General features: G+C 50.6%; 1 protein-coding gene across 2 annotated transcripts; it reads right to left on the bottom strand.

Annotated features, from left to right (window-relative positions):
• Positions 1 to 330: 330 nt before the first annotated feature.
• On the bottom strand, positions 331 to 26,369 carry top2b (DNA topoisomerase II beta). Of its 2 annotated transcripts, none has more exons than XM_036555433.1 (36): positions 25,860 to 26,369; positions 23,352 to 23,546; positions 22,242 to 22,332; positions 19,965 to 20,028; positions 18,818 to 18,963; positions 18,576 to 18,673; positions 17,430 to 17,642; positions 16,825 to 16,998; positions 16,422 to 16,523; positions 15,978 to 16,115; positions 15,336 to 15,474; positions 14,322 to 14,479; positions 13,440 to 13,565; positions 13,045 to 13,155; positions 12,430 to 12,535; positions 12,100 to 12,209; positions 11,631 to 11,723; positions 11,423 to 11,537; positions 11,068 to 11,189; positions 10,577 to 10,725; positions 9,486 to 9,717; positions 9,024 to 9,158; positions 8,735 to 8,935; positions 8,212 to 8,407; positions 8,011 to 8,102; positions 7,674 to 7,829; positions 7,068 to 7,151; positions 6,436 to 6,633; positions 6,017 to 6,179; positions 4,920 to 5,078; positions 4,127 to 4,331; positions 3,714 to 3,799; positions 1,691 to 1,789; positions 1,244 to 1,366; positions 997 to 1,088; positions 331 to 833 (listed from the first exon to the last, which is right to left on the bottom strand). In XM_036555433.1, exons 1-36 carry the CDS (start codon positions 25,899 to 25,901, stop codon positions 666 to 668), a joined length of 4,881 nt encoding a protein of 1,626 aa, XP_036411326.1. In that variant the 5' UTR covers positions 25,902 to 26,369; the 3' UTR covers positions 331 to 665. The 2 variants fall into 2 exon arrangements, with proteins under 2 accessions (XP_036411326.1, XP_036411327.1); XM_036555434.1 differs by having other exon boundaries at positions 23,352 to 23,531.
• Between the last annotated feature and the right edge of the window lie 509 nt (positions 26,370 to 26,878).

The following is a 26,878-nucleotide window of genomic DNA, read 5'->3' as shown; positions in this document are numbered from 1 at the left end:
TACATTATTAACAATGCTTTTGTGTTCCTATACTGTTTACTTGTACCATGAAATCGCTTGGCAAAAATAAAAAATATATTTATTTTAAAATAGACATCTACAGCTTATTTAAATGCAGAAGTGTAAATATAATTTGTGCACTGTTGCAGGAGACTCGATAAGCAAAGCCTTGTTTGGAAGATCACCAAAATGAAAATCCAGTAGCTCTAGTAGATCTAAGGGATCTTTGTCTCCCTTTCCTGCAAGGCTGTGGAGACAATGAAGGTGTTTTTTGTGTCACTGACAAAAGTGAGATGGAAAAACACACAAAAAGCCCCTGATGTCCTTTACAATTCATAATGTTTACTTCCAAGTTCATTTCAAAAAGTTACATTTTAACTTTAACAATTAAAATATGTGCATAGGCACAGCAGTCTACAACCTCTAAAAGCCGCTTGGGACAAATACAGAACATTTCAATGATAAAAAAACAAACTGTATATGTATAATAAAAAGTGTAAAACACCTACACAGTAGAAAGCGTTAAACGTCACAAAAAAGAAAAAAAAAAACGTAGAGGGAGAATGTACAAAATTCTGCAGGACGAAGGACGAGATATTCCACAAGCTCGTGTGGGAGTGTGTGTGTGTGTATGTGTGTATGTGTGTGTCCGTGTCCTCGAACAACTAGTCAAACATGTCATACTGATCGTCGTCCTCGTCGTCGGATTCGGCAAAGTATTTGACCTCCTTCTTGGCTCGGCCCGGCCTGTCCCGGGAGAGCCGGTCCGACCTCTCGAAGCTGTTGGTGTCCAAGTCGTCGTCGTCATCATCTGAGGGGGCCTTTTTGGGCTTCTGAGTGCCAGACACAAACACGGCAAATGATGTCATTTCCTGACAGCTTTATCACCTTCTCGCACACTGGTGAGGAACTCGAGACTACCAGAATCTGAGAAATATTTCCTCTCCTCTGACAAAGACACATGCATGCATAAACACAAGCTACACACAGACTCACTTTGTGGGTGGCAGCTTTCCCTGCCTTCTTCATAGGACTGTACTCGTCTTCCTCAGAGCCAGAATTCTTCCTCTTCCTGCCCCTCCCTTTACCTGTGGGACACAGGTGAGTGTAAATGAGTCACTCAGCTCAGAGACATGTGGGGGGGCGGCGGGAGCCAGGTGATCAGCACCTCTGAGCCGGGAAGGAAATGAGGAATAAAATGGAGAGTGGAGGATTCTGGGATATGGTGGCATCAGAGTCATACCTTTCACCGATGCTGGCTTTTTGGCCGCACCCCCGTCTGAGTCCGAGTCCCAGATGGAGGTGTCGGGCTTCTTGGGTTTGGGGGGCTTCTTGGGTTTGGGGGCAGCGTCTGTCTGCTTCTTAGCTGTGGAACACAACCACACACCATTACCAAACATTACAAGACGGTGGTCAAAACCCTGTCTCCACAGGAAGTAGCAGCATGCTAACAGCACAGACAGACGTGTTAGGCAGGACTGTACAGGGTTTCTCTGCCAAACTGCAAAAGCTTTCTTCTGCAGAGCTGGGCTTAAACTGGCCAGTAGTCCTGACATTTCCATACTGGAATACAAATCTTCTCCCATGTGTGGTTTCTAGACAGCACTAAATATGGTGGCACTCCTAGACATGCGTTTTTAATGTCAGCAGTTGTGTTAGAGAGCCCCCTGGTGGGCGGGCAGGGCATTACTTTTCTTTGCTGGGGCTGGCTTGTCAAAGACGGAGCTGCTGGAGTAGGTGGTGAAGGTGGGGCCGCTGTTGTCCTCGTCGCTGTCAAACTTCAGGCCATCTGAGCAAACACACAACAAATCACAACCCATGTCAGTGGAACAGTGCTGTCTGTCCAGTCAACATGGTTGTGAGCTCAAACCCCAAAATGGTTTATCTCTGGGCTGTGCTAGTATGTTCCTGTGAGAGGGTGAGTCGCAGGGGTGCAGACGGAAGCGTGTTACTGTGAGAGGGTGAGCTGTGTGTTTCTGTGAGAGGGTGAGGGGGTGCAGACGGAAGCGTGTTTCTGTGAGAGGGTGAGTCGCAGGGGTGCAGACGGAAGCGTGTTTCTGTGAGAGGGTGAGTCGCAGGGGTGCAGATGGAAGCGTGTTCCTGTGAGGGTGAGTTGCAGGGGTGCAGACGGAAGCGTGTTCCTGTGAGAGGGTGAGCTGCGTGTTCCTGTGAGAGGGTGAGCTGCGTGTTCCTGTGAGAGGGTGAGTCGCAGGGGTGCAGATGGAAGCGTGTTTCTGTGAGAGGGTGAGCTGCGTGTTCCTGTGAGGGTGAGTCGCAGGGGTGCAGACGGAAGCGTGTTCCTGTGAGAGGGTGAGCTGCGTGTTCCTGTGAGAGGGTGAGGGGGTGCAAACGGAAGCGTGTTTCCGTGAAAGGGTGAGTTGCAGGGGTGCAGACGGAAGCGTGTTCCTGTGAGAGGGTGAGCTGCGTGTTTCCGTGAAAGGGTGAGCCGCAGGGGTGCAGACGGAAGCGTGTTTCTGTGAGAGGGTGAGCCGCAGGGGTGCAGACGGAAGCGTGTTTCTGTGAGAGGGTGAGCTGCGTGTTTCTGTGAGAGGGTGAGCTGTGTGTTTCCGTGAGAGGGTGAGCTGCGTGTTTCTGTGAGAGGGTGAGTCGCAGGGGTGCAGATGGAAGCGTGTTTCTGTGAGAGGGTGAGCCGCGTGTTTCTGTAGGAGTGTGAGCCGCAGGGGTGCAGACGGAAGCGTGTTTCTGTGAGAGGGTGAGCTGCGTGTTTCTGTGAGAGGGTGAGCTGTGTGTTTCCGTGAGAGGGTGAGCTGCGTGTTTCTGTGAGAGGGTGAGTCGCAGGGGTGCAGATGGAAGCGTGTTTCTGTGAGAGGGTGAGCTGCATGTTCCTGTGAGAGGGTGAGTCGCAGGGGTGCAGACTGAAGCGTGTTTCTGTGAGAGGGTGAGCTGTGTGTTTCCGTGAGAGGGTGAGCTGCGTGTTTCTGTGAGAGGGTGAGGGGGTGCAGACGGAAGCGTGTTTCTGTGAGAGGGTGAGCTGTGTGTTTCCGTGAGAGGGTGAGCTGCGTGTTTCTGTGAGAGGGTGAGCTGCGTGTTCCTGTGAGAGGGTGAGCTGCGTGTTCCTGTGAGAGGGTGAGTCGCAGGGGTGCAGACGGAAGCGTGTTCCTGTGAGAGGGTGAGCTGCGTGTTCCTGTGAGGGTGAGTCGCAGGGGTGCAGACGGAAGCGTGTTCCTGTGAGAGGGTGAGCTGCGTGTTCCTGTGAGAGGGTGAGCTGCGTGTTCCTGTGAGAGGGTGAGCTGCGTGTTCCTGTGAGAGGGTGAGCTGTGTGTTTCTGTGAGAGGGTGAGGGGGTGCAAACGGAAGCGTGTTTCCGTGAAAGGGTGAGTCGCAGGGGTGCAGACGGAAGCGTGTTTCTGTGAGAGGGTGAGCCGTGTGTTTCTGTGAGAGGGTGAGCCGCGTGTTTCTGTGAGAGGGTGAGCTGCGTGTTTCTGTGAGAGGGTGAGCTGCGTGTTTCCGTGAGAGGGTGAGCCGCAGGGGTGCAGACGGAAGCGTGTTTCTGTGAGAGGGTGAGCCGCAGGGGTGCAGACGGAAGCGTGTTTCTGTGAGAGGGTGAGCTGTGTGTTTCTGTGAGAGTGTGAGCCGCAGGGGTGCAGACGGAAGCGTGTTTCTGTGAGAGGGTGAGCTGCGTGTTTCTGTGAGAGGGTGAGCCGCAGGGGTGCAGGTACGAGGCTCAGACGGCCTCAGAAAGACTCTGCTCACCGCTGTCGTTGCTCTTCTCAGAATACGCGGGTTTGGAAGAGAAGATGCTTTCCATTTCCCTCTTCTTCTTTGCTGGTGAGATGGTCCTGTCCCAAAAACACACAGGCAGAACCATCATCTAACACCTGAAATAACTGTGTTATTACAGCTGCAAGGGCTAACACTAACACACACACAGACACATACACACCAATCCATCTAAAATGGCTGGCCTGCATCACCCAGGCAGGTGCTACACCCCTCCCCCCCACCTCACTGTAAACCACTCCCAGATTCACAGATTCAGGAAAGTGACCGTAATGAAGCACCTCATTTTCAAATTATTATTAAGATAACAGAAGTGCCCCCCCCTCTCCAATCACAGCGAATCGGAGCTGTGTCACATTCTGCAGGAACAGGCCAGGTCCACGTACGTTGTGGAGGACTGTTTGGGCGGGGGGAAGATGTCTTCATCATCGTCGTCTTCGGCGTTGTCGCCGTTGTCGTTGTACCGATTCTCCGACGAGGCGAAGTCCTCTTTGTCAGACCGGATCGGCGAGGAAACCATCACATCATCGTCTGGCTCTTCATCAGCATCCTCCTCCTCTGAGAAGTCGAAGGTGTATTTGGGCTTTCCCGCTAAAGACAAGTCAGACACAAGGAGACAAACATCAGTTAAAACACCACGCCCACATTTAGCCTCTACACACAACAGTTTATGCCAGACACAGGGCTCTGGTGTTTACAATGTCACAATGAACTGTAGGGTGTATACTGACTTTGAGTTGTAACTTTCTGGTATGGATTATTCTGTGAAACAAAGCAAACTATGCTTTATTAAGTATTCATTATTACTCATAACTCTCTTCTATTATTTTCCTAGCGTGTGAACAAAGGCTCACCTAATTGTGCTAGTTTACTGAGTGATATTACAATGGGTCACTCAAAATGAGACAGGTGGCAGTGTACATCAAAGTACCTCGCAAAAAATAATTTGCTAACCAGCTAACTACACTGTAACTAGACTGTATAAACAAACTGTTTATAGGCATTTAGACAAAAACTGAAGTAAATACTGTTAATAGCCTGACCTTGGGACTCTAACCTCATTTATCTCATACAACAGAGTGAGATATATCAAGCTGGGCTCTCACTGAAAAATGAGCTTAATGTTCTCAGTAATATCCGTCTTCCCTCGTGCACACACACACACACTCTCTCTCTCACCTGCGGCTCTCTGGCTCTTGGTGTCTCGTGGGATGACGACGGTCTCGCTCTCGTCCAGGTCGCTGTCGGACTTGGAGTCGTCGTCGGACCAGGGGTTCCTCTTCTTCCCCTTCTTGGTGGATCCTTTGGCTCCCGGAGTTTTCTTTGCCCTGGGAGTGCCTGCCACAGACACACCACAGGCAAACACACGCCACAGTCAGGACTGACACTCTGCTGCTTAACCCCACTGATGCTTCACTCACACCCCATTGGTTGAGGCTGTGGGTAATGGCAGTCACATCATTGGCTGAGGCTGTGAGTAATGACCCCATGGGCTGAAGCTGTGGGTACTGACTGACTCTCATTGGCTGAAACTGTAGGTTAACGACAGGCACACGACTGGCAGAAGCTGTGAGTAATGACCCCATTGGCTGAGGCTGTGGGTAATGAGTCTCATTGGCTGAGGCTGTGGGTAATGACTCTCTTTGGGCGATGCTGTGGGTAATGACTCTCTGGCTGAGGCTGTGGGTAATGACTCTCTTTGGGCGATGCTGTGGGTGATGACTCTCTCTGGCTGATGCTGTGGGTAATGACTCTCTTTGGGCGATGCTGTGGGTGATGACTCTCTCTGGCTGAGGCTGTGGGTAATGACTCTCTTTGGGCGATGCTGTGGGTGATGACTCTCTCTGGCTGAGGCTGTGGGTAATGACTCTCTTTGGGTGATGCTGTGGGTAATGACTCTCTGGCTGAGGCTGTGGGTAATGACTCTCTTTGGCTTAGGCTGTGGGTAATGACTCTCTTTGGCTGAGGCTATGGGTAATGACTCTCTCTGGCTGAGGCTGTGGGTAATGACTCTCTTTGGCTGAGGCTGTGGGTAATGACTCTCTCTGGGTGAGGCTGTGGGTAATGACTCTCTCTGGGTGAGGCTGTGGGTAATGACTCTCTCTGGCTGAGGCTGTGGGTAATGAGTCTCATTGGCTGAGGCTGTGGGTAATGACTCTCTTTGGGCGATGATGTGGGTAATGAGTCTCATTGGGCGATGCTGTGGGTAATGACTCTCTCTGGGTGAGGCTGTGGGTAATGACTCTCTCTGGCTGAGGCTGTGGGTAATGACTCACCGGGCTCCTTCTTCTCCCTCTTCACCCGTGGGGCCTTGGGCTTGGCCCCCAGCAGGGGCAGACCTGAGGGCGAGATTAGGGAGTTCTCCCCCTGGCTCTCCGACCCCATCACCCCCGACTCATCGTCAAAGCCCTCCACCTTCACCCCGCCTTCCACATCGCCCTGGAAGACAGAGAGACAGCCGTCAGCCACACTCATCACAGCCGTCCGTCACACAGATCACAGCATTCAGTAACCCTGAGACACAAGTTGTAACACACAGACTGTAGGGCCCTATCAATAAACACCTGCCAGTTTAAAACACTTTGGTGACTTCAGGCAAAGAGAGGCGGAGTGGCCGTTCTCTTCTACACTGATATAACCTGTCAGCATGTAAAGGTAAATCACACACATATTTACGCTGATACAGCTACAGTACCTTCTTCTTCTTGATCAACTTCTTGGAGGCGTCTGCCTTCATGGCCTGGGTGATCTGGGGCACGATTCTGCGGCCGAAGGGGGAGGGCATGGTCTCCTCCAGCTGCATCTTCTTTGCTTTGGGCTTCCCAATCTTCCCCTTCACCAGCTTACTGGCCTTCCCAGCGTTCAGGTCCTCCTTCTCCTGCGCCTCCACCCGCTGCCACCAGGGGGAGACAGAGTCACAAACCAGCTGCACCATCCGAGCACCATCCAAGTGCCCATTCCACAAAACCAAGTACAGGAAAGCCAGATAAAGATGTTTCTATCTGTTTGGGCAAAGACAAATGTACAGCAAATACCGTGTTGATTATCTGTCAGTCGGTGTTGCATTTGTGAGGGAAATTCCACCTTTTAAACTCAGCGATTTTGTAGGATGTGTCTCTGTGGACTAAAAGCCTTTCAACAGACTAAGAATGGAAGCGCAGTGACCGTGGCTGGGTTTGGCTGCTTTCACTGAGAAAACGTCAAAAAGAGAATTGTGCAGCACTGGGCTACAGTCTGAGTTTAAAGGGAGAGGTGCTCTCTGCGGCATTTGGAAATCTAACAGGACCCCAGAGGGAAACTCTGCAGGCCAGAAACGGCCGCACTCACGTCCAGCTCCTCAATGAAGACGGCCAGGTCCTCCTTCCACAGGTCTTCCGAAGACTTCCTCTGCAGCTCGTTCAGCTCGGCTTTCTGCGGCACAAAACATCCGTTACCCCTTTTCACAGCACAGGAGACGCACAGGAGTGTTACCCTCATTCTAACCCCTTTTAGAAACTACGCTCCCCTTTAGTCAGATTACCACATTACCTGCAAAATAATAGTTTCCATGATGTTAATGTGACAGTTTCTTCTCTTTCTTTAAAGTATTCTTATACTTCAGACATCTACGTCCTGCAATCTGCACCCTACCCATAATGCCTTAACAATAGTACCCTTCCCACAATACCTTACCCACAGTCCCCTTCCCACAATGCCTTACCCGCAGTCCCCTTCCCACAATGCCTTACCCGCAGTCCCCTTCCCACAATGCCTTGCCCGCAGCCCCCTTCCCACAATGCCTTACCCGCAGTCCCCTTCCCACAATGCCTTACCCGCAGTCCCCTTCCCACAATACCTTACCCACAGTCCCCTTCCCACAATGCCTTGCCCGCAGCCCCCTTCCCAGCATGCCTTGCCCGCAGCCCCCTTCCCAGCATGCCTTGCCCGCAGTACCTTGGCGTCCCTCTGCTTCAGCAGCTCCTCCACCTTCTCCTTGGTCAGGCACCACAGGGGCATGCCCAGGATGTAGTTGAAGTTTGGTCCCGAGGACGAGCCGGAGTCCACCGAGCTGTCGCTGTCATTCCCATCCCCGTCCTCTTCCTCCAGGGACTGGAGAGAGAGAGCGGGACAGTGGTCCAATCAGCACAGAGGGGGAGAGAAACCCTGCCCCCACCCCCACCCCCGCTCCTCCTCGAGGGCGAGTCATGTGACTCCTCTCCTCTCAGGAGCACTGGCGTTTAAGGCACACCCAGCCCATCCATGTCTCAGGTGAGCGGCGGGCAGCAGGTACCTTCTCCTGGGCCTTGTTCCAGGCCGCCACGGGGTCAGACTCATAGCCGCGCTGCAACAGCATACGGATCAGGTCCCTCTTAGACTTATTCTCTGTCAGAAGACAACACTGGAGTCAGAAAGCTATGCAACAAGAAACAAAATATTAGACCTGGATTAATATGTAAATGAATATTACAAAAAATGTTAAAAATTTAAGTACCGATGGAGATCTTCCCCTCGATCTTCTCCAGCACAAAGCGTGCCTGATTGGACAGCTTGGCTGACTCTGCCCCCAGCATGCCTGCCAGCCAATCCTTCCTCAGCTTGTAGTAGTGTAGGCGGAGCTCGAAGAACTCCTTCAGGATGTCGTTTACTGACTCGTACCTCTTCAGGCAGCCCATGTGATCAAACAGCACCTGCACAAGAGAGAGAAGAGAGCGCTCATTTCATTACCCTCCTTTATCCATGACTGCCAGACTAAACTCAGTCTCAATCTAGATCAGAGTGCCTGCTAAATTACAATAATGCACACATGCATGCGCGCGTACACGCGTCTGATTCATATCCAAACAGACATCACAACAGGACATGGTTTCATTTTCGCGCTACGAGGATGAGTGTTATGTCCTGGAGCGGCTGATGTCACCTCTCTAGCTCTTGTGCTGAGTTCATATGCGCACAGAAAGGTCCCCGCTGTTGAGCGGGATTGTGCAGGTGTGCAGGGGACGGGGCGTGTCACTTGCCATGGAGTTGCAGGTGAGGGTGGACTGCAGCTTGAAGACTTTGTGCAGCCCGACGGCCTCGGCCTCGGCCAGCTTCTCCTCGCTCATTCGCACCACGAACTTGACGGTGGAGTCGGTGTGGTACTCCTTGTAGTCGTTGATGAGCGCGGGGGTTTTCTCTGTGCCCTGCAGCATGGGCTCCAGCACTGACTCCTTATACGCCTGCAGGAAATAACAAGGTTGTTGTGGCGGTTGAGGTGGCGCAGGTGTGAGGGGGTGCGGAGGGGTACGCGGGGGTGCGGGGGCTCACCTGAGTCCAGGTCCGCACCGGCAGCTCCGTGATCTCGATGGTGTTCTTGTCCAGGACCGACACCTCTCCGCTGACCACGTACTGGTTCTGACCCAGCTCGTGGATCACCCCTCTGAAGTTCTTGTAGCTGGGAAGCTGAGGACAGGGAAGAGGGACGGAGTGCTTCAGTTCAGAGTGCTGCTCAGTCCTCTTCCACCACAACACTGGCAGTCAACGGTGCTTATAAACCAGATGGTTATCAGCTTGAATCCCAAGAGGGCCACTGTGCTTTGTCTTTGGTAAAAAACTTTATTAAACAAAATTTAGTCAGATTCTTTACCTGGGACCATTCTTTCTAGGACCACTGAATTCATCCAATTACAGTTCTTGTGACAGACTGCTGACCACAGAGAGCAGGAAAACCTGGCCCGGGCCGCCTGACCTACACATGGAAGATCAGGATTGAGAGAGAGGCGGAGTTACCATGGGCAGCGGGTCCTGGTGGCTCAGCATACGGTTGATGTTGTTGACGATCTCTCGCGGGTCGTAGTTGGGGATCTTGCAGGCCCAGCCGGTCCCAATGCCCTCGGCGCCGTTCACCAGCACCATGGGGATGATGGGAATGTACCACTCCGGCTCCACCTTCTGGTTATCATCGTACAGGAACTTCAGCAGGCTGGAGTCCACCGCCGGGAACAGCAGCTTGGCCAAGGGGCTGCGCACAGCAAGGAGAGGACAGGTCAGGCACCTCACAACCCCAAACAGAGCTGTCCAAGGGGGGCTTTAAGCACCTTATGGCTCTATGAGAGCACTAAACCCAGGCATGGTGCTCAGGTGCACACAAACAATCACACACTGTATACCTAAATCTATTTAAGTTTAATCTGGGCTGCCACACATTAAATGACTGGTAAACTGTCAGTCATCATTAAAGAATGAGCCTGGCTGCCACACTGACGCTATAACTGGGGTCTAAGGTAATGAGATTTACCTGAGAAAACTGGTTTAAGGTAAAGCCTCACCTGAGCAGGGTGTGTAAGGTAAAGCCTCACCTGAGCATGGTGTGTAAGTTAAAGCCTCACCTGAGCGGGGTGTGTAAGGTAAAGCCTCACCTGAGCATCGTGTGTAAGGTAAACTCACCTGAGCGGGGTGTGTAAGGTAAACTCACCTGAGCGGGGTGTGTAAGGTAAAGCCTCACCTGAGCAGGGTGTGTAAGGTAAAGCCTCACCTGAGCATGGTGTGTAAGGTAAACTCACCTGAGCGGGGTGTGTAAGGTAAACTCACCTGAGCGGGGTGTGTAAGGTAAACTCACCTGAGCGGGGTGTGTAAGGTAAACTCACCTGAGCGGGGTGTGTAAGGAAAAGCCTCACCCGAGCGGGGTGTGTAAGGTAAAGCCTCACCTGAGCGGGGTGTGTAAGGTAAAGCCTCACCTGAGCGGGGTGTGTAAGGTAAAGCCTCACCTGAGCGGGGTGTGTAAGGTAAACTCACCTGAGCGGGGTGTGTAAGGTAAAGCCTCACCTGAGCAGGGTGTGTAAGGTAAACTCACCTGAGCGGGGTGTGTAAGGTAAACTCACCTGAGCATGGTGAAGATGTAACGGGGGCTGGCGGCGTCTTTGCCCCCGTTGATGCGGGTGCCGAACTGGCCCAGCGGCTGCAGGATGTTGATGTTGTTGCTGCCCACAAAGTTCTGTGCCAGGTTGACGATGGTCATCATCAGGGCTTGCTGTTGGGAGCAGAGAGGGTGAGACGGAGTCAGCGCCACCCAGAGGGGAGGAGGACATGCTGCACCCTGCCAGTCAGCTGCGGGCCAGGCATGACCTGGACATAGCTTTATCATCGTACAACCCACTCACTCACCGCTGAGCATGCTGGAATATCTTAATGTTTATGACTTTTCTCAACTGTATAGAAAATGTTTCTACAGTACATGTGCTTTACAAAGACTCAGGCATGCACAGAGAGAACTTGCTGTGAATGAGTTTAAAGACAGGGACTGGAATTGGAGTGTGAGGGTTTGGGGGTGTGCTGGGAGACACTCAGAGGGGCGGAGAGTGACGTGCTGTACCTCGCCGTGGTGATACGCGGACATCTCTGCCACAGAGCCGGCGAGCTGGGCCACCTTCACCTCCCGCTTATCATTCCTCTTCAGACAGGTGAACAGCACCTTCCTCTGGCCCGGCTTCAGGCCTGCACGTGACATCATCACCAGAGGACAGTCAACAGCATGTACACAGGTGACATCATCACCAGAGGACAGTCAACAGCATGTATGCAGATGAGACACTACCAGGTGACAATGAACAGTATATGCATGGGCAACATTTAACAGCTTGTGTACGCATGACGTTATCACAAGGGGACAGTCAATATATTTTTTACGCAGTGTGATTTAAAAGGCTCTCTGAGACGCGGGCACACACCATCAACGAGTGAGGGGATGGACCTCTCGTTGTCCGAGTTGGAGAAGAGGATGAGCTCTTTGTTGATGAAGTCGTTGTAGGACAGGTGCCTTGTCTGCGTGCCATACAGGTATTGCTAGACGAGGGAAAACCAGGCAGAGACTCGCGTTAGCCAGGCTGATCTGAGAACAGTGGAGGAAACGTTGTGTGATGCGAAATCTAGTCTCACCTCTGGCAGGCCGTGCATCCTGCGCTGTCTCCGGTCCTCCATGAAGTTGGTGAGCCACTCCTTCCTGTCGTCCGTCTTCTTCTTACTGAAGGCCTGGAGAAAAACAGCAGCAGAGTCACAGGTGGAACAGAACTCCCGTTCACTCAGCCTGGACCACAGGTGGAACAGGACTCCCGTTCACTAACAGGCTGTTAGAACTCCTTTTCTTTCACAGTGAGCAACAGCAGGTTGGTCACATGGCTGTGTGTCACAACTGAATGAATATGAAAATATTTTACCATTTCATAAGTTAGAGTTAGAATTAGATACTGCAGTCAATTGTTCAAACCTAAGTAAACATGATCAGTGTGGTGATGTGAAAGACCACACCGTATTTTAAAGAATGGTTCCAAAAGCCCAGGGCGGAGAGAGGTAACGGTCGCCGTGGAAATGTAGCGACACAGGAAATGACATGTGAGCTCGCACACACCAGCGTGATGGCCGCGTCGTCCTCGGTGCCGGTGTAGCGGAACATGATCCGGTGTTTCTCCATGTCTGCGAAGTACTCCTTCGCCTCTTTGCTGGTGCTGGTACCCAAACCTGCGACACAAAAACCCCGCACAAGATGAGAACAGAGAGAGAGAGAGAAAGGGAGAGAGAGAGAGGGGGAGAGAGAGAGAGGGGGAGAGAGAGAGAGGGGGAGAGAGAGAGGGGGGGAGAGAGAGAGAGAGAGAGAGAGAGAGAGAGAGAGAGGGAGAGAGAGGGAGAGAGAGAGAGTTTCAGCTCTAGGGAGCAGTGGTTCCCACAGCTCAGCACAAACCTTTGTAGTACTTTATGTGCCAGGTTTTATAGTTTTCTGTTTGTTTCTTCCACTCGTCGAACTCTGGAATACTGTAAAAGGACAGCTCCTGCTTATTCTTGCTGGCCTGAAAAGAAAGGAAAATCATTACGATAAGAAGGAATCCACAGCATCTTAACCTTCGTTTCACAACTGAGACAAGAACTAGATACTTCCCCCTGCCTGACAACCAAAGCTATCACACTATTAAAATTCCCTTCACTCTTATCCAGAATGACATACAACATGCTATCCGTTTAGACAGCTGTATATTTATAGACGCAATTTTGGATTGTGTACCGATCTGGGTTTAGTTTATGATAGCCAAGTAGCTAGCAAGCAAGTTACCTAAGCAGCAGTGCTGTTAGTAGGCCACCTGGCTAGATAAATATATGGAAATTTTTCAGGTGGGTTCCTACATCTGCCCCCTAGTGGATGAGGACGTGTAACTCAGCAACACAAGGTAATGATATTTGTTGGATGACCTACTGTGTTGAGCTTGTAGTGACCCTAAAACGCACCCCCCAGTGCAACCCCCCCCCCCCCCCCACACACACACGCACGCACGCGCGCACGCACACACAAACATGCACACACCTTGACGATGGGTGTGATAAACTCCTCCAGGAAGGTGTGCTTCAGCAGGGACGGCCAGTTATGGTGGAAGAAATTGATCAGCAACCCCTTGATGTGGGAGCCGTCCTGATCCTGGGAAAGAAAGCAAAGACGGTGAAACGCCGCAATACTTAATTAGACAAATCACTTATTCATTTAAATATTTTGTCTAAAGCAACAATGCTATATACGCATATAGAAATAACAGGAGAAACAAGAACACAGGTACTGAACAGCCAAGATTCCACAATGGAAAAAAACACAGCTCTAATGGTTTCAGCACACACGCAGGCCTCTGACTGTGGGTTAGGGTGAACCACTTCAGGCCTCTGACTGTGGGTTGGTGCACTTGCTAAAGTCTCTGGTTGCTGAGGTACCTGATCGGTCATGATCATGATCTTGCCGTAGCGTAGCGTCCTCAGGGACTCGGGGTCGTCGTAGCTCTTCTTGTACTGGAGACCCACGATCTTGATGATGTTGTTGATTTCAGCGTTCTCCATGATCTGCAAGGACAGCCAATCAGAGAGGGGCTCACTGCATCTGCAGGCAGACCCCGCTATCGAGGGCATGGCCCACAGCTCGTACAGTTCCTCACGCCCTGAGCAATGCTGAGGGCACTGTCTGCCTCTCCCTCTCAGATTACAACCAGTTTGCTCTTTACTCCTCTTTCTAAGAGTCCCTCTATTCTGTGTGTGTATGTATAAATGTGTGTGCGTGTGAGTGTGTGTATGTACAGGTGCGTGTGTGTGTGTATGTATGCATGTGTGCATGTGTGTATGTATGTGTGTGTGCGTGCGCGCATGTGAGCTTGTGTATGTATAAATGTGTGCGTGTGAGTGTGTGTATGTATAAATGTGTGTGCATGTGAGTGTGTGTATGTACAGGTGCGTGTGGGCGTGTGTGTGTATGTATGTATGTGTGCGTGTGTGTATGTGAGCTTGTGTATGTATAAATGTGTGCGTGTGAGTGTGTGCATGTATAAATGTGTGTGCGTGTGAGTGTGTGTATGTACAGGTGCGTGTGTGCGTTTGTGTGCGTGTGAGTGTGTGTATGTACAGGTGCGTGTGGGCGTGTGTGTGTATGTATGTATGTGTGCGTGTGTGTATGTGAGCTTGTGTATGTATAAATGTGTGCGTGTGAGTGTGTGCATGTATAAATGTGTGTGCGTGTGAGTGTGTGTATGTATAAATGTGTGTGCGTGTGAGTGTGTGTATGTACAGGTGCGTGTGTGCGTTTGTGTGTGTGTGTGCGCGTCTCACCTGTTTGTGCGTGGCCTCGCGTACGTTGAGGATCTTCCCTCGGAGGGGGAACACCCCGTAGCGGTCCCGCCCGATCACCCCCAGGCCCGACACGGCCAGCGACTTAGCCGAGTCTCCCTCAGTCAGGATCAGGGTGCATTCTGACGAGTGCTTCCCACCTGGGAGAGACAGAGGCCCGCAGGTAAACGCTCTGAGCCGATCGGTCTATCCCCTGCCCAACCTCCTCTCCCACACACCCGCTACATCATGTTTAATGGATGGAGGTGCCTCTACATTTTGACAGGGAAAAAAAAAACATTGGCCATGTTTCTACAGTTTGAAACTGCGTTCACCTCTCACTGTGAGCATTATGTCATTATTAGCGCAGAAGTCTATAAAACACCTTTAGTGGCTACACTTTCTCTCAGCAGTGAGACCGGCACTTTGAATGATCACCCTGCGCGTAACCATAACACAAACACAAATAAAAAAATCCATAAGGCGCAATCATGATTAATGGCCGTCTCCCTCGCCACGCTGCGCTGTCTCCATGTCATAAATCCGCCAAATGCTGGCCGGAGAGACACGATCGTAAACCCAGAGCGAAAAACCCGGAGCGAAAAACCCAGAGTGAAAAACCCAGAGCGAAAAACCCAGAGCGATTCCAGGCTGGAAACGCCTTCCTGACACATGCTGAAAGCTTGCCGGTAAGGACTGTATTTCACCTCATATCCAAACTATTAAAGCACCATATGCTGGACCCCGCGGAAATGGGATCTGGTGTCTGTTCCTGGCCCCAGAGCTCATAACACGCTCATAATGCTTTATGTTTCATACTGCACACACTGCAATACATCTCTCAACTCACACACACCAGCGTGTGCACAGAGAGACAGAGCACGGGCGATAAACCTGTCTCTGCAGTCATTTCGGTCTCTGCGCAGGTGTAACTTTACAGGCTGTGCAGGTGTGATCGGACAGACGGGTGTGGCGGCGGGCGGGGCGGGTGCGGCGGCGGGCGGGGCGGGCCCTCACCGGCGTCGTTGGCGTCATCCAGCTTGGGAATGCCCTTGATCTTGCTGTACTTGACGGAGGAGCACTTCTTATTCAGCTGCGTCTGGGCCTTGAACTTCACCCAGTTCAGGATGCTCTCCACTATGCCGCAGTTCGTCGCCTGAACACCACGGAGACACCACGCTTAATTAAAACAATTAAGGCACCATATTTTTTTACTATAACAATCTATTAATATCAAAATAATATTCATGTAATGCAATATTTTTCTGTGCATGCCTTTAAATTAAACCAGTGAATGAGATGGAAAATGTAGGTTTTGGAAGCAGGGACTTATTTTAAAGGCATTATTGATCTGCCCTGACAGAGACCCTGCTCTCTCACCCAGTCTCTCACGCACAAGCCCGGGATTCTCTCCCTGATACAACTGATCGCCCATCAATTTTTCTGTCACTTAAGAGAGTCGTGAAATATTAAACACAATGGATCCTTTCGGGCTGATGGAAACCCAAACAGCTGACACTGTAAAACCACACTGCCGATGATAACACCATGTCTGCTGTGACGGAGAGACTGGCTCACAATCAATCCCATCAGGCAGTGCGTCCAAGCCTGTATTCCTCTGCATGTGTTGCTGTTCCTATGTTAAAGCACGAGACTCACCGCCCGTATGAACTTCTCGGAGAGCGGGCATTTTGATCCGAAGCTTTTGGTCTGGAGGGTCATGTTCTCCTTGGTCTGGGAGTCAAAGGTCGGGTTCTCGATCAGCGCGTTGACGAATACCCAGATGTGGTTCTTAACCTGCAACAAAAACCAGGGGAGAGACTTCAACTTTCACAACAAAACACCAGTAAAATGCAGGTATCTTCACAATGCTTTAGCCCCACCATTCACACAGCAAATGGCGTAAACAAGGCTTTTGCAAAAGCTGGCAAAATGCTGTAAAATTGTTGGACAAGCTATCCCAGAATTAGTTTTGGTCCTGATTCTAGACAACACTATTAGGTCAGCACAGGTAAATACAATGCAACACTGACTTCACAGTGGCCAGTAGTGCTCATCGGTAACTGTTCTGTTTTTTTCTCTGTGAGAGGAAAGCCTTCTGACCTGGAAGGGTTTGACTGACACTCCAGCCTTGTTCTTCTTCTTCACCACTTCGATCAGTTTGGCCACAATCTGGTCCACCACGTAGTCGATGTGCCTGCCACCCTGGGGACAGAAAGAGAAGAGTGGCGAGGGGAGGTTTTCGGAAGCCCAGGTTAGGGCCAGGGTTAGGGTTAGGGTTAGGATTAGGATTAGGGTTAGGGTTAGAGTTAGGGTTAGAGTTAGGGTTAGAGTTAGGGTTAGAGTTAGGGTTAGGGTTAGGGTTAGGGTTAGGGTTAGGGTTAGAGTTAGAGTTAGAGTTAGAGTTAGAGTCAGGGTCAGTTCCGCTGCGCGGGGTGGCGTACCTTAGTGGTGGGTTAGGGTTAGGGTTAGACTCAGTTCCCCCACGGAGCGCGAGGTGGAGTACCTTGGTGGTGGCGATGCTGTTGACGAAGCTGATCTGCTGGAAGCCCTTCTCGCTGAGCGTCAGACACACCTCCCAGCGCTCGTTCACCTGCTCGTTCACCACCTTCAGCGCCACGCCCGTCTCGTCCAGCTTGTCCTTCACATACAGGTCCACGTAGCTGCGGAACCCATTCACCTGCAGGGGGAGGAGCCAACCCACCCGCCAATCATCAGAGCCGAAACTACAGCATCCCTCCAAAACGCGAACAACACTGTGACCAGGGTGTGTCCATAATTTAAGATTAAAAGAAACACACTGAATCTGATCCAACAGGGTAACTGTTGCTGCTCCATTGATCAGATCATTTCTGATGCATTCATCACGTCTGTCATGAAAACAGGAACAATTGGTGATGATCTGATTAACTGACTGACTGATTACACATTTGATTGGTTGGTTTACAAACTGATTACTTCATTTGTTTTGATTGCAATTGGTTGGACAATCGCTTAACTGTGTGATTGATTGTAAATGATTTGTTGATCCATTGATGAGTTGTTTAGATAATCCACTCTCTCACTGATTGGCCGGGTGAGGCAGTGCCTCTGATTGAGCGGCAGGCTCACCGGCAGTTTCTTCCCGTTGAGCATGACCTTGACGCCCCGGCAGGACCCGGCCACATCGTAGGCCCGCCGGGTCAGCAGCGCCACGATGTCCCGGTCCAGCTTCTCCATCTTGAACTTGGCCAGGTCGGGCTGGAAGGTAACGCAGGTGAAGTCGTCCCCGTCAAAGTGCTTGATCCGCGGGTCGCTCGTCTTCGTCATGTTGTTCGCCCAGGTCTGAGGAAGAGGGAAAGAGAGAGAGGGATGGAGAGGGAGAGAGAGAGAGAGGGAGAAGGCGAGGGAGAGGGAGAGAGAGAGAGAGAGAGAGAGAGGGAGAGAGGGAAAGAGAGAGAGGGAGAGGGAGAGAGAGAGAGAGAGAGAGAGGGAGGGAGACGGAGGGGGAGAGAGAGAGAGGGAGAGAGAGAGGGAGAGAGGGGGAGAGAGAGAGAGGGGGAGAGGGGGAGAGGGGGAGAGAGGGAGGGAGGGAGAGAGGGAGAGAGGGAGAGAGAGGGAGGGAGAGAGAGAGGGGGAGAGAGAGAGAAAGAGAGAGGGGGAGAGAGAGAGAGAGGGAGAGGGAGAGAGAGAGAGAGAGAGGGAGAGAGGGAGGGGGGGATGGAGAGGGAGAGAGGGAGAGGGAAAGAGGGAGGGGGGGATGGAGAGGGAGAGAGGGAGAGGGAAAGAGGGAGGGGGGGATGGAGAGGGAGGGAGAGACCCAGGAGGGAATTACCACAGCTGACCAGGAATAACATGATAGCCCACCCAAAGTGAATTTCTCTATTTTATAAAAGTGTGGTATGACCGCACCACCAGTGGTGCCCTCTGCAGGTCAGTAATGAGGACACGGTGGCATGTACGGTGCTGTCACAGAGGGCTTCAGAACAGATCTGAGGAGGTGGCCGACCCCTGAGTGCGGTAAATTACAGTGCCTTCTAAGCCTTTCCTGTCAGGTGCCACCAAAGACCAAACCCTGTGATTACAGCCCAGAGGAGGGAACATTACCAGCCTTACCTTCAGCTTTTCAAGCCAAAAATAACCTACAAAAGTTGAATAGCACGTTAACAGGCATTCCCAGCCGCTACTAAGCCATCTGCAAACAATCATATCCATAGTTATCCATATTTATCCGTATTTATCCAGCGGAGCAGAAGCCCGAGGGCTGACACGCCGTACCTGCTTGAAGCTGTGTTTGTACTCCTTACACGCCGTCTCCACAGTGAACTTTGTGCTGAAGATATTGCAGAGTTTAGCACCGTAACCATTCCTGCCACCTGCACAGGAGAGAGCATTCAGCATGTCTCAGACCACCCTGTGGATAGCTTCCCATTGTACAGATACGGACAGTTATTTTCCGTTTATTTATTACTTAATGGCTGTTTTGTTTAAGCGGGCGGCGGCATCCTGTCCGCACTCACCTGTGACCTTCTTCTCGTTGTCGTCGTAGTTACTGGAGGTGAGCAGGTGGCCGAAGATGAGCGCGGGGACGTACATCTTTTCGTCTTTGTGCTCCACCACAGGGATCCCCTTCCCGTTGTTCCAGATGGAGATGGTGTTCGACTCGCTGCCGGAGGAGAGAGAAAAGCAGAGTGTCTCCACTGCTCCTCCTGTGTCTCTTTTGCTAAGCGGAATTCAATAAATCTGCTTGCTTTGCAACTGGTGGAGATTCATGTACCGCTAGTGCTGTTGAGCCCAGAAATCCAAAACGACATGTTTTTCTGGAACCTCCTACCCACCTGGAGAGCAATCTCAGACACAAATGTATTCATGTTTGGACAAACTTAAGGGCCTGGATCCTGCACACTGTTGTCAAATGCCAGCTGCAGTAGCTGCTGGTTATATCGAACCCCCTTGCGTTTCGCCACTGGCTGTTGAGAGCGATCTGAAACCCCGACCCGCATCTTCAGACGACACGGCTGTGCTCTGCCTCTCCTGCACCCCACTACCCTACTGACGGGAGAGGGAATTCCAAAACGGGTGGAGCATCTCGTAGCAGTGACTCAAAGATATGAACAAATTAGGGTGTTTTCCCTGTGAAGAGCGGCGTCTTTTGATCGGTCCTAACATCACATGGCAGCTCCATCCATTATGGGGTTCATGAAGCCTCACTGTACCCATCACTGACTCATTTCAGTCACTCCCTGAATTCCACTTCAGCGTCCCTGTCTGTCTCGGACAGTAAACGTGTGTGGTGATGCCATCGGTACAATGGCTTGCAACTCCTCCCAGAAACTGAAGAGATGCAAATAAAATTCAACAAAAGAACCCTCCACCTTCAACATGTTGCCACTGATGACTGTGATACTACATCAATAAAAGTAGGAACAAAGAAATACGGCATTAAAAACACTACTTTAACAGCCTGGTACACCTATGTTACTGCAACAGCCCCCAGTCAATCAGCGGGCGAGGGACCTCCAGGAACAAGCCGTAAGGGACAGCCCTGGAGATTTAAACCTTCTAATGCAGACAGGGGGGATGCTTATGGGAAAGAAAATCAAGCCCAAGCCCTGTGGCGCCCCCCCCCCCCTCCCCACACCTCCCGCTGGTGGCGGCGGTACTCACGGGTCGATGGTGATCTTGATGCAGGACATGTTTTTGTCCCTTTGTTTGTTGTCTGCGGCGTTCACTGCGGGAGAGAATGGAAGAGAGTGTCAGGAAGGATAAAGTTTCCTTCTGACCGATTCTCAGCACGTAATCCGCCTAACATCACTTTAGCACTAGTTTAGCACTTAACTCAGTATGTTACTGACCTGTTGTAGTACTTGGCGATAACTGCTGTTAGCATAGTGATGCACTTATTTGGAAGTCTCTCTGGGTAGGGGTGTCTGCTAAATGATGTAATGCAATGTAATGTAACACACCAAACAGGGGATGGAAATTAACTGACATGTAATTAATTTCCTGGAAAAAAGTCTATGAAAATCTGAAAACCAAACCCAGGCAAAAGTTTTGCTTGGACACATGCAGCAGACCCTCCTCCGAGGTGTGACTGACACATCTAACCAAAAGCTTTTCCATTGGGTGCTCATTACATGCAGTGCTACTCATTACGTTACACTGTGCGTTACTTAGCAGACAGTTATCCAGACTGATCTCCTTCAGTTACAGTTTTTTAGGAAGTCTGGGTTATGCAGCCTGGCCAGAGGGACAGTGACTGTACCCACCCTGCTGCTGCACCAGGCTACAGAGAGCCAGAGCTTCACAGCCCTGAACATGAAACTAAAAGCAGATTGTGACAGAATGCTGTCACTACGGTTGAGTGTGCGCTCTGACTGCCATACCAACGAGCCTGGCTCTTTGGCGTCGCAGTCAAAGTCGCATGGTTGGTACCCCGTAGACCCGGGTTCGAGGCTGGGTGGGGTGACTGCTCCCACCCTTCACTACACAGATCAAGGCCTTATCTAGCAGCATCACCCTTACCACATCCTCAAACACACCCCACATACAGACCAGCGTACATCTCTCTCTCTCTCTCACACACACACACACACACACACACACACACAGTGTACACATCTCACTCACTCACACACACACACACACACACACACACACACACACACACACACACAGCTCCGTCGCGCTCTCCGCTGCCTGGGTTATTACTCCCTGGCGTCTCCCTGCTGTAACACAGTGTGCTTCTGAAGTAATTACAGGGATGCGTCTGTATGCGTGTGTGTGGCCCAGGGCCGCAGAGAAAGACATCCCTGCCTCTCTGCCTCTCCCATCCCTGCCTCTCCGCCTCTCCAACAGGGCCCTCAAAACCAACCCCAAGGAGAATGCATTACATAAATGCAGATCTGCTGGAGGAGACAGGGATCTGCGCTTCCAGGCAAGGTGACAGTGAGGGAAGACTAAAACTCCTTGCTCGACTCGAGTGTTTTTCTGGCCACTGCCAGCAAGCCAGTGAGATTAAAGCACAACATCAGCGTAACACACGCCTGTCCGAGCACAGATCAGATCCTGCAGAGACCACAGCCACAGTGATCGCTGCTCTCCTGGACTTGCACCCTGGGACAGGTACAGGTGGCCATGGGCCAGCCTGGCTGCCTACTTCACTAACTCCAGTGTGGTTTAGACACCCCTGAGAGGGGACGGCCCTGCAGCCTGTGGGAACATTACTCCACTCAGCTCTCTTCCCCCAACCCGACACCTTGCTGCCTAAACCAGCACACTGACACAGAGCTCTGAACACAAGCACAAACCCACAATGAGCACAGGCAGCACAGCAAACAGCCAAACCCACACAGCCAAACGCACAGCCAAACGCACAGCCAAACGCAGCCACACACACACGCACAGCCAAATGCACAGCCAAACACACACAGCCAAACGCACAGCCACACACACACAGCCAAACGCACAGCCACACACACACAGCCAAACGCAGCCACACACACACACACACAGCCAAACGCACAGCCACACACGCACAGCCAAACGCAGCCACACACACACAGCCAAACGCACAGCCAAACGCAGCCACACACACACACACAGCCAAACGCACAGCCAAATGCACAGCCAAACGCACAGCCAAACGCAGCCACACACACACACACACAACCAAACGCACAGCCACACACACACACAGCCAAACGCAGCCACGCACAGCCAAACGCACAGCCAAACGCACAGCCAAACGCAGCCACACACACACAGCCAAACCCACAGCCAAACGCAGTCACACACACACACACAGCCAAACTCACAGGCAACTGCAGCCACACACACACCCAAACACAGCCACACATGCGCAGCCAAACACAGCCACACATACAGCCACACACACACACACACAGCCACAAACACACACAGTCAAACACACTTTGTTCTCACCGAGTATTTCATCAAAGATTTTGTACAGTCCAGGGACGTAGGTGATCTCTCTCAGATTCATCCCCGCGTCCTCATCGAAAACCCACATTTGCTGAAAAAAAAAATTACAAAAACGAAATCATAAGCATCATAATCATAATCATCAAACACACAACAGCTAAAGTTATATCTGACGGTCAGACCAAATGGAATAACCACTGCTATTATGTAACACTCAAGCCTCTATGTTTATACATTCAAACACAAATTCCCCCAAGTATTCAGCTGAAATTGCTTATGTAACAACTCGTATTTGAAATTCTGGAGCATAGCGAATAAAAGCTCATTTGATATGCATATCTTTTCTTTTAAGTACAACAAAGGAAAACTCTGGCAGAAATCTTTAAGCGATAAGCCAGCTTCATCTTTCACTTATTTCCTGAAGTTAATAAAAGTCCTTAATTAGATTTGAAATAATAAATGATATACAAGAGAAATAAAAGGCATGTATCCATGAAGCACAGATATCTAGAGTATGAGCCCGTGTGTATGTGCATGTGTGTGCATTCATGTGTGTGCATTCATGTATGTGCGTATGTGTATGTGCACGCATACTGTATGTGTGTATCTGTGTGTATGCGTGTGTAGGCATATTTGTGTGTCTGTGTGTGTTTGTGTGTGTATGTGTGTGTAGGCGTATTTGTGTGTGTCTGTGTGTATGTGTGTGTGTAGGCGTATTTGTGTGTGTGTGTTTAGGGGGGGTAATTACACACACAGGGACCACACACACAGAGGAGCGGGTTTCCAGTCCCCAGGTGGGAGAGCAGCTGCTGGTGTAACCTCAGTTACTGTAACTGTGTCTCTGTGGGCATCTGCCGTTGTGTGAGCGTGTGGGTGTTTTTCTGTACTTGTCTGTGAGTGAGAGTGAGAGTGAGAGTGAGAGTGAGAGTGAGTGTACACACAGTGTGTGAGAGTGTATGTGTGTGTGCGAGAGTGTGGGTGTTTTTCTGTACTTGTCTGTGAGTGTGAGTGAGAGTGAGAGTGAGAGTGAGAGTGAGAGTGTGTGTACACACAGTGTGTGAGAGTGTATGTGTGTGTGTGTGTGTGCGAGAGTGTGGGTGTGTTTCTCACCTGGGTGACGGGCTCCACGGAGCCGATGTAGGTGTCGGGGCGGAGCAGGATGTGCTCCAGCTGGGTCTTCTTCTGGTAGACGCGCTCCACAGACATCTTCTTGGAGCCCTCCTTCTTGGGGGCGTCGGCCTTGGGCCCGTCACCCCTGCCGTTGGCCTCCTCCTTCTTGGCAGCATTGTTCTTATCAAAGAGGGTCTGTCATTAGACACATGGGCACAGCGTCGTTACGGGGGGCACACAGAGAGAGAGGGGGCCTGGCACCTGTCCACCCTGCCGCGTGTGTGTGTCTGTGTGTGTGCGTGCATGTGCGTGTTGGGAGTGTGGGGCGGGGGGCACAGGAACTTCAACAGCTCCTTCACTGTGACGCAGCGCTCAGCCGAGCGCGTCAGAACTGTGTACATCTACAACACACTAAGAGCAAACGATGCAGGATGCGCATCTGCCCGAGCTCCTGCCATTAACTCAAAACAAGGTGATAAGGGGCTGTCTAAAAACCGAGGCGACAGATTAAAATGCCATTTCACGCCTCCTTGTTGGGTTTGGACATTGTAAGCCTGTTCTGCTGCAGGGTTGATGGTTCTGAAACAGTAACAGGGATTAAAGCGTGTCTGTGCAGCCGGTCCCCCTGCTGAAAGCTGGGCTAAGCATCTCAGCAGCTGAGCACCTGAGACAGCACGCACGGGCAGCCGAGAAATTATCCCTAACTTTCTCAGTGGTCAGTCTGTGCGTTTTCCTGTTCCCTGTGATAAGACAGGTACTTCAATAAGGGTGGCGATCACAATGCACATAATGATGCTTCATTGTTCAAAATAAGCACTTAAATCCATATACACTACTTCTAGTTTAAAGTTGCAATTGATAGATTTATTTTGGTAAAATGTTAATGGAAAAAAAATGCAACTACCGATCACCTCACACATGATATACACATTATATACATTATTCATATGTTATATATACACTTACATGTATGCTAGTTTACAGGTCTTATTTTATAAAGGTTTGCTTTTAAAGGCATCTCTCAAATGACAGAAATATCAAAAATGAAGAAAATTTATCACAATTGCATAGCCCTACTACAACGCTTAGGATTTGAGACGCGAAATGTCCCACGATCCATTGCAACCACTGGATTTGCCCTGGAGCTGCAGGGGCGAGGCGCAGCCACAAAGCACAGCTACGCTTCCATCTCAGGCTAACCTTCCTGCCCTGCTGGTAAAGCGTGGTCAGACCCCCAGCATTCCTCTGACACTCTGAAGGTGATGACTCATAATGCCAGAATGTTTGGTATCTATACCCCTCTGCAGCTGCAGACCAATCTGCCAGCACTTCTTCAAACTATGAAACATTTCAATTGATCAGTTTACAGATCATTGAACTTATGTTGGTTCAGTTATGTTTGGGCATAGCTGTGCTTGTAACCCTGAACTTAAAATCCAAATCCACTAATCCTGCTTACAGTTTTGGACCCACCCACCCAACAACACACACACAAACTAATGATATACATGGTCCATCATTTTTCAGACAACCTTTACCTTCAGCCTCCCTACCACATACCTGCATAAAACTGTTTCATTCATAATGTCAAGCTGTTCCTGGAGTTTGTCGTGTCCATACAGAACAGGCGACTATGAATACGAAATTTCACGTTGGAGAAAGTACTCGATTACGCACAATTAATTCAACTTAAATCACCACAATTAAAAGGAGCCAAGTCCCGAGAGGGAGGCCAGGCAACAGCCGCGCGCGGGGACAATCCCGCACGAGCCGGAGCTCGAGCTCGCATCGCTGGCGCTCGCGGCCAGCTGCTCTATTGTCGGCGGCTCGCGGGGATGCCACGGGCGCACGAGCCTCGGATTTCACACGAAATCAGTTCAGAGATAAAGAGAGTCTGTGGGGCCGATCCTCAGGAAACACTCCCACCGAGGCACAGCTGCAAACTGCTCAAACTTCCCACAGTCACGCTGCTAGTTCGCTAGCTAACCAGCTAACTGCTGCACTTAACTAGCCACACAGCTGTTTAAAGAACTTTTTGAGGAGCTTTGCAATGGTGGGGTGTTGGGTATCTATTCAGCTCGCCAACTAACCAGCCTGAGGGTGTACCTATCGCCAGCTGGCGAGAAACTAAGTCTGGCAAAGTCAAGAGATGCGAAAGAAAACATTTTCCTACCTAACGATGTACTGCAGCTCGTCAGGAAATATCAACCAGCGAGCAAATTGTTCTCAGTCTAAATGTGTTCGTTTGCTTTATGTCTTATTTTCCACCAGCAAGTCGGCTTAATGAAATGAGATGTGGCTAACATTAGCCAACTAGCCCAGCTTCTAACCAGGGGGGTCTGGTGTAGCTAGCAGTGCCGGACATTTACCCTGTGGCGTTAGCTAGAAAATTCCGCAAATAAGCCGGCGGTGCTGGGCGAGCAGGGCAGCGCTGCTGCAGTGGTGATAATCTGTAGCTGTGCGCTATGTGTTCGTAATAAAGCAGGCGAAATGAGTATCGGCACTTACCACCCAGGTCAAGCCTCCGCTTCCTGCTGCGCCGTTGGACATCTTCCTTTTGTGTTTTCCTAAATATCCGCGCTGTATGTAAAAAAACACTCCACTTCTTTGCTTAAAAATTGTCCATAAAAACACAACGTTTCAAAAGAGTGACCCCATTGGAGCGTAAGTATCGCTGTGCAGTTTTTTTCTATTCAGCAGTCGCGTATTTTTTCGGTAAATCGCCGTCCGAACAGCTGCCCGTGGTGGGGTTGCTTCGCCGCGGCTATTGTTAAAATCGACTAGCGGCGGCTCTACGGCCTGGACTTCTCATTAAGCTGGTTATGTACGTTCTTGGGTATAAATTACTGTACAAAACAATTAATTAAATAGTTTCACAGCGTGCCCATTGCGTAGAAAATAAAACTGAAGAATGTTTAAATAAAACGGCTGTACAACATTGGTTAAATTCCACACTCGGGGTTTTCATTGAGAAACAATAACACCGCCGCTGCCTCCGTCCGGCTCCACCATCCGCACGGCGACGATCCCCCTCCGGCCGAAACCGACCAATCCCGTGCCAGGCCTGCTGAGCGCCCGCCGGTTCAGCCAATAGGAAAATTCACCGCTTCTCTGTGACGCAAGCACAGATGGCAACCGGCGAGAAGAAAGCGCATTTTCAGTTTTACGTCGTGCGTAATCGCGATGTACACTTACCCCCACAACACAAGGATGTGTGCATTGCTCTGACACGAAAACGACTGTTTGACACAATTATAACACTGAATAAAAATACTCAGAGATCAAACAAACCGAGCCCTGCTAAGTGTCTTTCTGAGTGATTTCATTTTTGGGCAATAATAAGTAATACTGAACCTAAGAAAACCACTCGAAAGATGTGTGGGGAGTTTCGATGCTGCCTAGTACAGCTTGTCATCGAACATTTAATTTATCGTGCGAAAGAGTTTATAACTGACATCTCTTTAACCGACATCCTCTGTCGATTATTTCCTGTGGGTTTCACTACGAGTAGTTGGAAGTCGGAACAC

The sequence above is a fragment of the Megalops cyprinoides genome, chromosome 21 (assembly GCF_013368585.1).
Source record: "Megalops cyprinoides isolate fMegCyp1 chromosome 21, fMegCyp1.pri, whole genome shotgun sequence".
In the NCBI taxonomy this organism is placed as follows: domain Eukaryota; kingdom Metazoa; phylum Chordata; class Actinopteri; order Elopiformes; family Megalopidae; genus Megalops; species Megalops cyprinoides.
This window is presented reverse-complemented; position numbering and strand designations above follow the sequence as displayed.